The following is a 17,768-nucleotide window of genomic DNA, read 5'->3' as shown; positions in this document are numbered from 1 at the left end:
TGGAGAAGTCATATTTACCTATATGAGTTGCCAAAAGGTGTACCACCTTATTATTAAATTACTCTGGATTTAGAGAAAGATATTGGAAGTTTTTTCCCACTTGGTTTCTATAATAAATATTTATTATTTTTATTATTATAATCTATATTTATTAATAGTTAGACTATAGGTAAATATGACTTCTCCATCGCTTCTTCCTTAGTATCACCACTTCTGGGTCTGGCTCCCACTGACGAGACCTCAATAAAGGTCGAAACTGGTCTGGGTAGTGGCCCTTCCCTTAATGCATAGCATTATACATCTCCTCAAGGAGATGTGCTTTGCATTATGGGAGATACTGAGACAAGGAGTGATGAGAGCTTGGTCCACCTTTACCACGAGTTGCCTCAGTCCTGAAGATATTTAGGCGCAAACTTTGTTTGCTTACACTTGGATAAAGGATTAAACTAAATTTATTATAGTCTAACCAAGTGGGGAAAAACATCCAATATCTTTCTCTAAATCTAGAGTGATTTAATAATAAGGTGGTACTCGTATAGGTAAATATGACTTTCCCATTGCTTCTGCCTTAGTATTCTTCTATCCTTAGTATTCCACTTAAGTCTGGCATCCACTGATGAGACCTCAATAAAGGTCGAAACTGGTTGGAAGCTTGGGTGATGAATGGCAATGCTGTAGCCCATGAAGTTTTAACTGAGGCTCGGCTGTTGCTGTCACCCAGGTCCTTGGGGGGGGGGGGGGTAACGAATGGCAATGCTGTAGCCTGTGAAGTTAACTTAGGCACGGCTGTCGCTGTTACCCCTCGGATGAGATATGAGCAAATGAGCGGCTCTGCTCGGTGGTGGGGTGAGCCTGTTACTGAGGGGAACAACGCTGAGTTTTTGGAGTTTGACCTGTACTTGAACATTCAATAAAGGTCGAAACTGGTCTGGGTAGTGGCCCTTCCCTTAATGCATAGCATTATACATGTCTGCAAGGAGATGTTCTTTGCATTATGGGAGATAAGGAGTGATGAGAGCTTGGTCCACCTTTACCACGAGTTGCCTCAGTCCTGAAGATACTTCAGGTATAAACTTTGTTTGCTTACACTTGGATAAAGAATTAAACTTATTATATGTCTTCATTTCTTAGTCTATCCAGCAGAGATAATCCAAGTCATATTCTTAGCCAACCCATTTCAGTAGTTAATAATCTTTTCACTTCAGCTTTTTTGAGATTCCAGCATTCACTTCCATAGAGAAGTATTGGGATGACCATTGTCTCATAGATTCTTACTTTTGTTACTTGTTTTGGCTAATTCGTCTGTTTATATCTTTTGTAATTTCACCGTTGTACTCAATTACTCCTCCGAGGTAGGTGAAGTTTTTTACCTGCTCTAAATTGTTACCATCAATTTCAATTTTCAGATCGGTGTTTCTTATTCCTATTTGCATAATTTTTGTTTTGTCTATATTTAGGTTAATCGAAATTTCATACATTCTTCCTTTATTTTATTAGAAATTCATTATAGATCTTCTTCTTCTGTGCTTGCAAGTAATGCAATGTCGTCTGCAAATTTTAAGTTATATTTTTTCCATATATTTTGATTCCAGGGTCGTCTTTTTTTAAGTTTTACTGGTTGCTTCTTCCAGTGTAAGATTGAACAGGTCTGGTGACAGATTGCATCCCTGTCTTACTCCACTCTTGTGTGGAACCAGTTGGTTAAGATGTCCTCTACTTGTACTGCACTTTCAGATTACTCGTGTAGATTCTTTATTATTCTTATAGTTTTGTTGGGAATTCCAAATTCTTTCATAGTTTCCCATAGTTCTCTTCTACTAATTGAATCAAATGCCTGACAAAAGTTATGAAATTTATATAGTAGCTTTGGTTGTACTCTAGCATCTTTTCTGTTAGCTTTCTTAAGGTGAATAATTGATCAATTGTGCTTCGTCCTGGTCTGAAATCTGCTTGTTCTTCTCCTAATGCTAGTTCTATATATGGCTTAATTTTTTTTTTTTTTTGAGTACTTTCATAAAAACCTTACTTGGAATACTGAGGAGGCTAATGCCCTCTGTATTAATTGCATTCTGTTTTATCTCCTTTTTTGTATATAGGCGTTATAACTGATTTGGTCCAATCAGTAGGTATTACTTCATTTTTGTAGATCCTTTCAAATAATGTTTTTAATGGTTCCAGTTTCTTTCCTGCTTTTAAGAATTCTGCATGTATCTGATCAATACCTGGTGCTTTCCTAGTTTTAAGTTTATGTATGCTGTGTGCTATTGTTTCTTTCATAAAGATATTTGTTTCCTCTTTCATTTCGGTGACTGGAATAATAACATCCTGAGGACTGCTTTTATTATATTAAGTCTCTAAAGTATTCTTCCCATCTGGCCATTCTTTTTGTTTTACTTTCAATTAGTTGTCCCTCTTTGTTTTTGATCATTATCATTTTTGTTGTCTGTGTCTTACTCATTTGATCTATTTGTTTATATAATCTATGGAGATTTTCTTTTGATAGCTTTCCTGCCATTTTGCATTTTTCTAAACAGTTATTATTGTCTCTTTTAACTAGTTTTCTAATTTCTCTGGTTAATCTATTATATTCATTTCTGTTATAGCTCTATTAATTTCATGCTTTTCCTTTGGTCACTTTACCTTTTTATCTCATTCAAGATCCAGTCTTTTTACTATCTCTTTCTGTGTAACCTATTGCAGCACTTCTTAAACTTTTTCCACTAGCGACCCCTTTTCGCCAGAGAAATTTTTATGTGACCCCTGGTATATAGGTATATAAAATAGGTATACAAATCAAACATTTACTGATAATAAATCCTAAAGAAAGTTATTTTAAAATAATTCTTTAGTATACATATAATTTTACCATTTACATAAAGAATTACAAACAATAGCCTCGAATCTGAATTCGTTTTTGGTTGTTGCACGTTCAGAAACCTTTTACTGTTGTCAAATTTTTTGCTACCCCCACATTCATTTATACGAGCCCATTTGGGGTCGCGACCCACAGTTTAAGAAGCTCTGACCTATTGTATATGTATTGTATTTTAATATTATTTCCTTTAATTTGCACCGATGTTCTTTGATGCTTATATTTGGTAGTTCCCTCAGGTTTTTCTTAGATATTTTCTTATAGTATTATTGTCTTGTAGTCTATTTACATTCAGTCTCCTTTTGACTCTAAAAGTCCTTTCAGATTTTACTTTATTCTTAGGTTGGCTAGTATTAGCTTATGGTCTGATCCACTGTCTGCAGCAAAGGATCTGCAATTTAGGATACTTGATTTCTATCTTTGATTTACAATAATATAATCTCTCATATTCTTGGTTTGTCTCTCTGGTGATATCCATGTCCATTTTCTTTGGAGGATTTTGTTGTTTAAAGAGGTCTATTATCCGAGAAGTTTAGCAGTCTTTCTCCACGTTTATTGCTTTCTCCATACCCAAACTGTCTGATTACTCTTGGCTAAGTATCCCAGTCTTTGCCTACTTTTGCATTTAAGTCCCCCATTACAATTAGGAGATCTTGACTTGATGTCTGCTATACTGCTTTTTGCAAATCTGTAACTCCTCAGTGTCTTTTTGTGATGATGTTGAAGTTCGTTGAGTATACTTGAAAAACAATCAGTGATCCAATTGATGTTTTAAATCTTGCTTTAATTATTATACGTGAGATAAGATTGTAGGACAATAGAATTTTGAGCCTTCCCTCCTGGTGTTTGTTGCCCTCCCTGCCTGAAGTTAAAATTTTGCACTGTCCAGTCCATCTGGTTTTGCAGACACCAATCACTTCCCATCTGCAGCTTCACAACTACAGATGGGAAGTGATTGGTGCAGTAGAATTCATGTAGTAGTAGTAGTTCCAGTGCTCCTTCCTGGTGAAGGGTTCTTATGCTGCATGTTCCTATGATTATGTTTTTCCTGTCTACTAGGTGATGTTTTTTCCAGTAACATATTTTTTGCCTTCACTATGCGATCCTTGTTTGACCATGCGACGGTCGTGCTGGCATGCATCTTTAGGTTGGTTAGAGTTAATTCAATTTCAATGGTTAAGTTTCATCAAGTGTCATCCACCACTCCTTGACCTGAAGTCAGCTGCTCCTAACATGGAGTACAGACGCTGTTTGCAGCCTATTCACTGAATACAGTTGCTACTTGCGATCGCCATATCTGGCTACCCTCACTTAGTTTAGCCTGTGGGTTGACACAGTTTACTGGTTTGTGACCACTACCAGTTTACATTAGCTTCTTGGAGCCATAAGTGAGAGTTGGGTGTTCAGTGAGAACCAATCCAGCTGAACCACAATTACATGCGATCATCCAAGTGGAGAGCTACTATCTCTCCTCGACACTCCATACACCCACATTGGATCCTACCGATAGTCAATTAAAAAGACTAAATTCTAAGTTAAGGGGATAAAAATCCCTTATTGTTTTTCAGCCAGTAAGCGAAACTAAGATCAAAAACTACGATCTGTAACGTTTCATACCGACGAACTGTCAGCGTATCCAAGCATAAGTGACCACTTGGTAGTGCCACACCACGGCAACTCGTTGCAAAGGTGGAGCAAGTTCCCTCACTGTTCTTGATATTTTCTCATAATGTAAAACACACAGCTCTTAAGAGATGTAGTACTGTTTTACATTATGAGGAGAGGTCACTACTCAGACCGGTTTCAACCTTTTTTGAGGTCTCATCAGTGAGTAGCTAGACCTAGAATATCAGAGTTTAAGTGAAGAAAACTTACATACTTTTGCTATACGATTGCCCGAAAGGTGTGTCACTATATTATATTATAACATAGCATAACTAAGATGAAAAGCCAAACGGCTATTTTTTTCTGGCGAGGTTGATACGCTGACAGTTCGTCGGCATGAAACGTTACAGATCGTAGTTTTCGATCTTAGTTTCGCTTACTGGCTGAAAAACAATAAGGGATTTTTATCTCCTTAACTTATATCAACCTCGTCCAATGGTCTACATCTATCCCCTTTGTGGGGAATCGTACTTTTTAAATCAGCTAATGTTTTTCTAATTATTTTTAGTTATATATATATATATTAATTTTATTTAATTATTTATTTTTAATAAGTTAGGAAATTTAATGACTTTTAGTTATCTTACATTAGCTACTTAGATGGTGCCTTTTGGAATTGTTAGTTATTGTTCTATTAGCTTTGTACTGAAGATGCCTTGAATACTCGGGCGAAAATTATACTAATAAATAATATTTTACATTAATTAATTTTTTATAATTTATTTAAATTGAATATTTTCTGGTAATTATTGAAGACCCGATATTATTATTATCTATATGGGCATTCCATGGAGTCAAAAGAAGCATTGTGGAAAACCCACCCTATTCATTAACACAATATCTTTCATACATCTCCTTAAACCTATTCACTGTTGAATTCTAAGAAAAGACCTAGTCTGCACACCATATCACTAACCACACTCTTAGACAACTTCTAAGTGTGATCCCTTGTTTTCCCTCTACTCTCTACATGTTGAAAATTTTCTTCTGTATCAATCTTATAGTGTCCCTCATCATCATCAAATTCCTGCCTTGTACCCTCAAGGGGTGTACAGGATATGCCAGTACTACATGAAAAAATTACGTCATTAACTTCCTATCTACAATTTTCCTCCAAATCAGTCTGTTACTTGTCAAGACTCCAACATTATCAAATCTTATATTTCTATCGTCTAAGGCACTTTGTATCCGTATCAATCCACCTATATCTTGGTCTTCCTCTGGGTCGTTTTCCTGCCAACCTGGCAGAGAACACTTGTTTTGCTAATCTTTCCTCTCTCATTCTATTTAAGTGACCATACCACCTGAGATTAGCTCTGCTAATGCATTCCTGGATGCTGACAATGTCAAGTTCTTTCCTAATATCCTCATTTTTAATATGATATTGCCATTGATGCCATCTGTTCATGCCTCTAATCTTTCTCAGGACTCTCATATCTGCGGTCTCTAGTCTTTGGTCAAGTGTTATACTTCTGACCCAGCTCTCAGATCCATAAGTTAAAACTGGTTTGAAGACTGTCTTGTATACAGCTAATTTAGTGTTCTGACTAATTTCTCTCTTATTCCATATGAATTTATTCAATTGACTTCCCACCATACCAGCCTTGCTGATTCTGTTGTCTATTTCTATATTTAATTTACCATCTTCAGTAAAAATTGTGCCTAAGTAGCTGAAATGTTTTACTTGTTCCATAGGCTCTCCATTCACAACACAGTTGACATTTTCAATGATTCTGCCTATTTTCATTGTCTTTGTCTTTTTATTGCTGACCTTCATACCATATCTATTACAACAGCTATTCAATTAAGTCAGAGAATCTTGCAGACTTGTAGCGGATTTATTTAGAAGTATAACATCATCCGCATAAAGCAAAGAGCTGACATTAACATCTCCAATTTTGATATCAGGTTTAATACCACTTTCCTTCATAATGTGATCCATATAGATAATGAATAACAGAGGGGATAATGTACATCCTTGTCTCACACCAGATTTAACATTAAACCATCTTCCTGTACTTCCTTCAATTCTAACTGCTGACTTACAACTCAAATAAAGACTAAGTATTGCTTGATATAATGCCCCATTGACACCATATGACTGCAGCGTATTGAATAGCTTCTCTCTTGGCACCTTGTCATATGCCTTTTCCAAATCGACAAAACTTAAATACAGATCTTTGTTATATTCCCATGCTTTCTTGACTATTTGTCGTAAAGTGAAGATCTGATCTTGACAGCCTCTATTTGGCCTGAATCCAGCTTGTTTTTCACCAAGCTTTTCTTCCACAATTCTTCTCAACCGTTTCTCAAGTATACTTGCATAGATCTTGCCAGGAACACTCATTAGGGAAATACCTCTGTAATTCTCACATTCAGTTTTATTTCCCTTTTTATATATGGGTACTATGAGAGCTCTGCTCCAATCATCGGGAATTCGTCCCTCTGTCCAGGCTTTCTGAACTATGCAGTGCAGCCACTGTAAGACTTTTATACCACCATACTTCAGCATTTCTGGTTGAATATCATCTACTCCTGCTGCCTTTTCACATTTCAAGCCTTTGATGGCTTTTTCTACTTCAAGTATGGATATGTATTCCTGACTGCATGCCTGGTCAGTGTTTTTTATCACTGTGCTGTCATCACTGCTTGTTTCATTTAGCAGTTTTTCAAAGTAATTACTCCATACTTCAAGGATATCTTTTTCTCCTGTTTTCATGTCACCTTTATCATCTCTAACTCCTTTTACAGCACTCTTTCCTACATTCCTAAGCTTCTTCAACAACCTCCAGAATATTTTGCCACCTTCTTGATATTTATTTTCTATATTCTTGCCAAAGTCCTCCCATGACTTTTGTTTAGCTAGTTTTACACACTGTTTAGCTTTCTTACATTTGCCTCTGTATTCTGTAAGAGTAAAAGCTGACTTATTTGCCAGGAACTCTTGATATGCTTTCTTCTTTTCCTTCACTGCCTCTTTAACTTCCTGTGTCCACATTGGAGTTCTGATTTTTCTATCCTTGCAGACAACTTCACCACATGCCTCTCTAGCTGAATCAATGAGGGCTTTCTTCAAAGCTTACCACCGAATCTCCAAGGTTCGATTCCTGTTCTCAAAGTCTTTCATTTTTTCTTCAATAATCTTTGTGTATTTTAGTCTACAGTTCACATCGGAGAGCCGCTCAACTTTTATTCGCTTTTAAACTTTCTTACATGTTATTCTTTTCAATATGAAATTCAATTTTATCCTGCTGAAGAGTAAATAATGATCACTTCCAATTTCGAATCCTCTGTACACTCTGGTGTCCTGCACTAGGAGAAAACATCACTATCAACATAGTCAATAAGACTTTTCTTATTCCTTGCCTCTTCTCTCCATGTGAATTTGTGCACATAAATAACCAGTCCATGTCCTGAGCAGTAATCCAACAGATATTTGCCATTATTATTAGTTTTGCTCTTTTCTCCAAATTCTCCAAAAATATTTCTGTAAGTCTCACAATCATTTCGTACTCTGCTATTTAGATCCCCAACAAGGAACAGCTTTTCCTTTTTCATTGTGTCAGTTGCTTTTTCTAATGTCACAAAAAATTCCTCCATTTCTACCTTAGTAGAATCTTCTGTGGGACCATAGGCACAAATAAGTCTCATTGTCCAGTTCCCCATTCTCATATTTGCACTTTATGACAAATAGTTGAGAAATCATGGGAATATAACAAAGATCTGTATTTAAGTTTTGTTGATCTGAAAAAGGCATATGACAAGGTGCCAAGAGAGAAACTATTCAAAACGCTACAGTTATGTGGTGTCAATGGGGCATTATATCAAGCAATACTTAGTCTTTATTTGAGTTGTAAGTCAGCAGTTAGAATTGAAGGAAGTACAGGAAGATAGTTTAATGTTAAATCTGGTGTGAGGATAGGATGTACATTATCCCCTCTGTTATTCATTATCTATATGGATCACATTATAAAGTAAAGTGGTATTCAACATGATATCAAAATTGGAGATGTTAATGTCAGCTCTTTGCTTTATGCGGATGATGTTATACTTCTGAATAAATCCACTACAAGTCTGCAAGATTCTCTGACTAAATTGAATAACTGTTGTAATAGATATGGTATGAAGGTCCGCATTAAAAAGACAAAGACAATGACAATAGGCATAATCATTGAAAATGTCAAATGTGTTGTGAATGGAAAACCTGTGGAACAAGTAAAACATTGCAGCTACTTTGGCACAATTTTTAGTGAAGATGGTAAATTAAATATGGAAATAGACAACAGAAGCAACAAAGCTGGTATGGTTAGAAATCAATTGAAAAAATTCATATGGAATAAGAGAGAAATTAGTCAGAACACTAAATTAGCTGTATACAAGATATTGTTCAAACCAGTTTTAACTTATGGATCTGAGAGCTGGGTCAGAAGTAAAATACTTGGCCAAAGACTAGAGACCGCAGATATGAGAGTCCTGAGAAAGATTAGAGGCATGAACAGATGGCATCAATGGCAATATCATATTAAAAACGAGGATATTAGGAAAGAACTTGACATTGTCAGCATCCAGGAATGCGTTAGCAGAGCTAATCTCAGGTGGTATGGTCACTTAAATTGAATGGGCGAAGAAATATTAGCAAAACAAGTGTTCTCTGCCAGGTTGGCAGCAAAACGACCCAGAGGAAGATTAAGATATAGGTGGATTGATATGGTACAAAGTGCTTTAGACGATAGAAATATAAGATCTGATAATGTTGGAATCTTGACAAGTAACAGACTAATTTGGAGGAAAATTGTAGATAGGAAGTTAGTAATGATTTTTTTTCATGTAGTACTATCATATCCTGTACACCCCTTGAGGATACATGGCAGGAATTTGATACTGATGATGATTAAAGAGTAGTGGTCTTAGTACAGAGTTGTGGGGCACTCCTCTAGTCACCCTCATTCACCTGGACTCCACCATACCCCACCCTTTATCCATGCCACCAGCCTCATATCCATTCCCATTAGCTCCAACTTATGTAATAGTTGGAGAATGTCAAATGGCTTTTCAATGTTCAGTAGTATCATGGTGTAGCTATTTCCTTTATTCATTTCTGCTGTCACTTTATAAAATGTGAATAAATTACTGAGGCAGGACCTACCTTTTACAAAGCTATGTTGCCCCTATAAAAGTATCATATTCCTATTCACCCATTCCTGAATTTTACTTTTAACCAACTTTTCCAGTACTTTATCAACACTCCAGAGATGCTAATTGGTCTGTTATTTGCTTACTTGAGTCTTGGAGCCACCTCTATGTAATCAAAGTATTTTCCTCTCTTTCCACTTCCTTGGAATCTTGTGAGAGCTGAAACTTAGATTAAACTACTTCGTCAGAGGCACTGCCAGTTCACTTGCACATTCTCGTAGCACACGAGCATACATACATCCAGGTCATTACTGTATTTACATTGATATTTTTCAATATAAGTACCTTCAGTTTATCTACCCAGTGCTCACATCAGTGTCTCTGTCACCTCAGTAACTGAAGTCGCCACCTGGATGATATACTCTTGTAAAGTGATCACTTAGTAACCGACTGTTTCTTTTGCTTTTGTCACTTTCCTACCATCAGCACTGAGTAAAGTTATCTTTCCATAATCATTCTTTCTTTTACTTGCCACTTAGCAAATAAGCTCTTTTGGATTTACTTTGGCCTACTTAGCTGATTTTCTCTAGAAATTTGATTTAGCCTTCCTTATCATACTAGTTATCCTTTTTGCTTGTGCTTTATACTGCCCATGGGCATGCTGATTACCTTGTTGTTTATATTCCTTCGACAATGCTTTCTTTTTTTGCAGCTCCTGTTTATATTGCTATTCATCTACTTAATTCCTACTTGGTTTATCCTCCTGACCTCGGGTATGCACTCTGATACCACCCCACTCAAACAATCCTCAATCACTTCCCATGCACTGACATTCATTCCATGTAGTTTCTTATGCCATGGCACTGCTCCAAGTTTCCTCCTAAATTTGTCATAATTGTAATTTTGCTTAAACCGTTTCTCAACTAAAATTTCCACATGTTGAGCAACCTGCCAGGACAAGACTGCAGGGTCACTTTCCTGATCAGAGATAGTTATTACTACTTCAGTTATAGATAAATATTCTGATGCTGTTACCAGATCCAACATTCTTAAACCCCTGGTCCCTTCCATTATCCATTCATTGGACAAAACATTAGAGATACCTACCTTTATAGTGTGTCGGTCCTCTTCAAGCACAAATAATAGCTTGTACTCTCTGAGGTATTGACTCCACCAGATGCTGAGGTAATTCCAGCCATGCCTGTTGCAGCATTGTCTACAACTGCAATTTCAACATCGCTCTCAGATACATAGATCTGATGTCTTGCTCTACAGCATCCCAGAGATTCAATTGAGGGCACTGGATGGTCCCAAACTCAGATGAGTGTTCCTTGAGCCATGCCTGGGTGGTTGTGGCCCAGTGGGGTACTGCATTGTCCTGCTGAAACTGACCATTGGCTGCAGGATGTGCAAAGGCCACGAAAGTGTGTAGGTGATCTGCCAGCACATATTGGTAGCTTGCAGCATTTAAGGACCTCTCCAGACACACTAATGGACCTAATGTGTCACATGAGAAGGCTCTTCAAACCATCACAGAGCCACCACCTTCTTGAACAGAACCAACCTGTCATGAAAAGGCCGTGGCCTTATGCTGTTGACGCCACACCAACACCCTCTCGTCAGCTCAGCACAACTGATTCATCAGACCACATGACTGTGGTCCAGTTTTGATGGTTCCAATACCAGACGATGCACAATGCCCAATGACAAGCTGTCAACAGTGGTACACAATTAGGACGACAGCTCCTGTAGCCCATGGTACGCAGGGTACACAATACCACTCACTAGCTGATGCTGCTTGGATTTCCTACATTGAAACTGAATGTGATTTGTTGGAAGTTTTTCCACTTGGTTTAATCCTTTATCCAAGTGTAAGCAAACAAAGTTTGTACCTGAAGTATTTTCAGGACTTGGGTAGCTCATATATAGAGGCTAATGACTTCACATCACTTGCCTTATTATCCCATAATGCAAAGCACATACCTTTGCAGATATGTATAATGCTATGCATAATGTATAGCATTATACATTGCATCAACCTCTATATATGAGTTGTACCAGTCCTGAAAATACTTCAGGAGCAAACTTTATTTGTTTACACTTGGATAAAGGATTAAAACAAGTATATAATTTCTTGGTATCTTTAATTTAGTGTGATTTGTGCTGCCGTTGCCCTGAAGTTTTTTTTGTATGAGCCTGAACAGTATGTCAACCCTGGTCATCAGTGGCATGTGATTGGCCACCACTTGCTTGCTTGTGCATCCATTGATTGTATATTCACAGTTGACCCTTGATATGGTTGCCCTCAAGAACCTTAGGATTTTTACCACTTACGTGATAGAATGACCCATCTGTCTTGTGCTGATAATATGTCCATGATCAAAGTCGCTAAGATTGTCACATTTACCCATGCTCGTTGATTGCAATACAATGTTGAGAAGCCCTGATATCTGCATACTTGCCCTCTGCATTTGGTTTGAATACATTTCACTCTGCGTGGAGGATGCCAGTGTCAACTGCCTATCACCACTCTCTATAATGTTTTGTCCATTGAGTGTCCTTTAATAACTATATAAATTACCATTTTGCCATGTATGCCCTTCGTCTTTCCAATTTATATCACCGTAGTTGAAGTTCCCCATGATAATTGCTTGGTCTGCACTCATTGTGCTGATCTGCTGATGCATGTTGTCCACATTTTCTTCTGGACCCCTGGAACAGCCAACAATATTTATTGTCCTTTGGCCTCTATCTCACACCAAACAGCCTGAAACGAACCATTTCCAACAGATCTACAATCTTTCTTGACTTCTATTTTTGTTGGTTGAATTTCTTCAGCTATCATTAATAATACCCTTCATTCTTCCCTATTTCTTCTATCTTCTCTGAAAATACAATGTTCATTACGTTCTTTCCCTGTGACTACATCATCTGACAACCAGGTCTCCTCACTAAAGCCAATAATTTGTGGCCAATTTGAGCTGAAAAAACCTGGGCATTCGTGTACATGCATTTCAACATCTCTTTGGGCCCACAGTTACCCTTACATAATCACATTACCTGTCCATTCAGATTGAAACTTGGGAAACTGCACTCAGCTCTATAATCATTCCTGCACTCATACTTATCTTATGCCCATCAAATTCACTTCGCATATCTGTAAACTACACACCATTCCTCCTGCAATCTTCTTATTGATTCATTGGCAACCAGTCTCTTCTTCTCAGTTCTATTCTATCATACCGAGGCAGCAGATTCACAATCTTTACTTTCTTACTACTCTTCATTTTTGTTTCATATCTTCTTTTATTGCATATTTCTTACCTTCCAAATCATTTGTGCCTGCCAAAACAATTAATTCATTTCTTTCTTCTGCAAACTTAAAGCTCTACTAACAGTCTTTATCTTCACACCTGGAAAACATGCTTTTGTCACTTTCTCATTAAGTATACTTGTTATCATCTCTTTTTCTCCCAGTTTCTTGCACTATTATGCTTTTCCATTCACTCTTTCTTTCATTCTCCATTCTTCTGTACCACATGCAATCATTTCTCCAGTCACTTAAGCTCAAATTTTGTTCTGTGAAGGAGTCCTAATGTAAGCATGCAACTCCTTTCTGTACCATCATCTCATCATCCACATTATTACTTTCAACCACTTCTTTCAAACTCTCATTTGGCAGTATCATTCATTGCTTCTGCTACATCCTCCACAACACTTTGACAATCCTGCCTTATATCCATAATAGTCACTTCATTCTTTCACTCCCAATTTCTTATACTTGCAAAACATTTCTGACAAATATTTCCTCCATTCTTGCTCACATACTACAAACCATTCATGCTTGTCAATGAATACATTAAACATATGCTACATCACGCTAAATCTTGCATCTTCATCAATGTCTTGGTTCCCATTTTTGTTGTATGCATCATTGCCATATCAAAAAACATTTCTGAAAGTATATCAGATAATAATAATTGACTTAACAACACAGTCAAAAATAAACAAAATACCACCAATTATATATAATAATATTGCTAATATCTACTAATAAAGTAATGACTTATCTAAGCAACACGTGTAAGGCAGCTGCTATTAACGATGATGCTAGTGCTCTCCTCCATGAATACCTCCATATACCATGAATCATTGAAACAAATTTTCTTGAAGTGATTAAGTTAATAAAATTATTTTAAAAATACTTAGTGTTGCATGTCAGCACACAGTTTTGAAATAATCCTAGTTTTCTTAGTTATTTGCTGTTCATTGTGTTAATTTGAGTGATACTCCAAATATTAAATGACAACTAGACAACTTGTTCTGATAACAAACATGCCGACACTCAATATACCCTGTGTTGAAATAAATATTGGAGCAGCATTATATTTTAGAGAAATGTACTTTGCACATATCTCAATAACGTGTAGGTCATAGATAAGCCAAATAATATGGCATCCTAGAATAGTACCTCTTTCAGTCCTTAAGTTCTGCACATTCCATTAAAGTGTGTGTGTTTTCTGCCAACTAAGTTATATCTCTTTACCTTTATATAGACTGTCATGCTTGATATCATATCAGTATGCTTTTGTATCTCTCATTCTAAAACAGTGAATGGTTCAGTATTTATTTTAAGATGGCATGTTAAGAATATAGATATGCACTGTAACTATGCTGAAGAAAGTAATATATAGAAAATTAGTCTTCAATTAGCTAAAAGAAGCTTTTTATATTGGGTATGTATAGAATGTTACTCGACTATCTCTGTTGAGCCAGTATGAATTTTGTTAATGAAACATAAAACTTAATTTTGAAGATAAAAAAATAATTACATGGTACAATAGTTCTGTTTAAACTAGTTAACAATTTCACTGAATCTATGTACAATCACAGTGCCTTATTTGACAAGGGACTATCATTGCAGCAACTGTCGCATCATCAACTGCTATTTAATTTACATTTGGTTTCCTGTAATTTTGTGTATTGGTTATTAAAACTAATCAATTAAAATTAAATTATCATTAAAAATCAAGTTTATAATTATTAATCTACTTATTTCATTTCCTTGCATAAGAATAAAATTGCTTTTGTACCTCAATCATAGTGCTAATTATCTTCTCAAGTGTTCTGTTCATAATGGAATTAAATGTTTGAAGAATTTACAGCTCTACATGTTGTCAATTTTCTTATGTTTACCAGAACAATTTCAGAATAAACATAATATCACATTGAAGAGTTATATAACTAAATATTTTTCTCTTACTTTTGTTTCTGAAATGATATACTAGGAGCTTCGCATGCGCACAAGATTAACAATTGAAAGGTTTCCAGTGAGTGATAGGCAAGGCGAATGGCAGACTACTTTACATAGGTACTTGATGGATAGCTAATTTTGAAGATTCTTTGAAAATCTGATTTGATTTAAATTATAATATATTTATATCAGCAGTTTAAATGAAATTGTCATCCATGCAAAACTCAGATAATTGCAGTCTTCCCTATTTTATCTTTATGTATTTAACTATGAAACTTTCTGGCTGACTGTCAAGTTTTTTTCTGTTTCTGTAGTTAACAAGGATATTTATTTGTTTTAAATTTTGCATATTCAGACATATCACTTCCCAACATTGTATCATTATGTTGCAGTTTCATTACTCCATTCTGTAATATTATAAAAGAAAGTGTATGTTAAGAAAAACAATACAGATATTGTGGACATTGTTCAGTTTCACATATTTGAAATAAACATTTTAACTTTGGTTTAGTTTTTCTTTTTTCTTTTGGAAAATACTTCACACATTGATCATTATGTGTTTGTGCACTTTCTGTGGTGTTGTTTGCTTATTAGTGTTGTAACATTATCATTAAGTTTTTGTGTTTGCTAAATTACTATAATTGTTTACTAAAATTTTACAAGACACAAAAACTTAATGCTTGTTTATTTTTCATATAGTTTTTTCTTCATGGTTATTCATTCAACTTGGTGATTGGTCAAAATATAATTGACAGAATCTTTGCCAAAGTGCAATTATAATTGGTTGAAGTTCCAGAATACAGTGTGTGTGTGTGTGTGTGTGTGTGTGTGTGTGTGTTTTTACACATACATCTTTTTTTCTCATGAGAGAGGGAGTGAGGGGTGGAGACTAAATGAGATAACAGCCTAAGTTTTCTTCAAAAAAAAATTCTCTTCCATAAAAAGGAAAGAAAGATATGCAGTTTACCTGCTAACTAGAAGAAACTGGAGTTTATTATATATTTCTTAGATATAGTTATTGGCTTGTTTTTCTTTATGACACAGAAGAATTTTGCTATGATTTCTATTGTTAGCATAAAAATTTGAAGTCGCTTATCGGTTGTCCAATCCTCACCTCACGGCGCACCCCATTAGTGGGTATCTACTTAGATACTTTAATTATCTAGGGTGATTCCCACTTTTCCATATTGATACTGAAGGAAATATTAATGGAAACAAAGAATAACTTTCAGTAACACAGGTAATAATTGGTGTTATTGAAACAAAGGAGATAAAAACTTGAGAGACTCTTCTAAATAACAACCATTGGCACTGATGATTGATCACATAAATGGAGTAGCTATAGTATGCAATAATAAATGAAGATAATATCAGTAATGACTAGTTCATATCCTAAACAGAAATCCAGCAGGTACTTACATTATTTTAACCTTTGCCCTTCCTTATTCCCAAACAATTTTAAATATCAAGTATTCATTTCCTACTCTGCTGTTTGATCTCCAACAAGGACAGTTTTTCATTTTCTTTATGCTAGATGCCTACTCTAATGACTTAAAAAAACTTTCACTTCTTTCTTAGTAAAACCTTCTATGGCACTACAAGTATCATACAATTTTAAGTAGTGATGTGGAAAAACATCAAAATGAATAATTTGATTTGTGCCTGAGTGCCACAGAAGGTTTTACTGTAGAAGGGTAAAATATATGGTTTACCTGTTAACTAGAAGAAACTGGAGTGTATTATATATTTCTTAGACTTAGTTATTGGCTTGTTTTTCTTTATATTAGCAATGACTAGTCCACTTCATCAAATAGTCATTACTAATACTATTCTAACATAAAGAGGCAGAAATTCACGAGGAAAGATCATTGTATGTTGCGCTTTCGCAGGCCTACACATTTTACCATGTAAGCTTCCATAACCAATAATTCCATGGAATGGGTTGGTTACTCTTTATTCCTGGTAGTATCCCATGTCTGTCAAAGTGTGTGTTCATGGGGCCGGTTTGCCTGCCTTGCAGGAGGAAAACCCCCCAGGATAAACTGGGGGGGGGGGAACCCTGCTGTCCATGCCCAAGACCGGCTAACTTGGCTATGGGTGAGGAAGACCCTTAAGCTCCTCACATCGGCGACAGGAATTGAACCTAGGATACTCCTTCCCCAGGCGTATGGTTGTAAAGCGCATAGCCACTAAGCCATAGATGGCAAACTTATGGCACGCGTGCCAGAGGTGGCACGTCCGAGAATTTTGCTGCACTTCAATGATTTACAGGTGATATCCTTTTATACACTTATAAATTATTCAGCTTTTTTTTAATTATTACAATGCGTACAAGTTAAGTTTTGTTTTACACGAGAGAGCAGCTATGAAGACATGCATGTGATTAGTGCGGTATTAACAAAAGATCACGTGACCCAAAGACATTATTATTATTATAAAAAAACCTCCATGGAGTCAAAGACTCATCGTGGAAGGTCCATTGTTATACAGACGGTTGATCATACTGCGCCTTAAATATATTCACTGTCTCTGTGCTCACCACACTCTCGGGCAATGCATTCCAATCACTCACCATGCAAAAAACCTGTTCCTCACTCCCTTGCTCACACCCTCCTTATACAGCTTCCAGGAATGACCTCTTGTTTTCCTGCTATCCTCACCCATTCTGTGCAAAACCTCCCCGACGTTAATCTGGTAATAACCTCTTAACAACTTATATGTCTCAATCATATCCTCCCCTCCTCCTCCCTCTATCCACCAATTTCTGCAAATTGCATTTTGTCAATCTATCTTCAACTCTACATTTCAGAGACCAGAAACTACCTTAGTCAATCGCCTCTGAAC

The 17,768-nt window shown here is 36.2% G+C and overlaps 1 protein-coding gene across 1 annotated transcript in view; it reads left to right on the top strand.

Moving 5' to 3' along the window:
• Positions 1-17,768, top strand: part of RanBPM (Ran-binding protein M) — a 267,873-nt gene that overhangs the window by 90,540 nt on the left and 159,565 nt on the right. Inside the window, exon 6 of the mRNA XM_090397780.1 lies at positions 14,959-15,041. Within this exon, the coding sequence (XP_090253906.1) occupies positions 14,959-15,041 (83 nt within the window). The remainder of the gene's footprint in view (positions 1-14,958; positions 15,042-17,768) is intronic.

The sequence above is a fragment of the Typopeltis vanoorti genome, chromosome 9, assembly GCF_054136105.1.
Source record: "Typopeltis vanoorti isolate ZY-2024b chromosome 9, IOZ_Tvanoo_1.0, whole genome shotgun sequence".
NCBI classification, from domain to species: Eukaryota; Metazoa; Arthropoda; class Arachnida; order Uropygi; family Thelyphonidae; genus Typopeltis; species Typopeltis vanoorti.
Note: the sequence above shows the minus strand (reverse complement) of the source record. Positions and strands in the feature narration are given on the sequence as shown.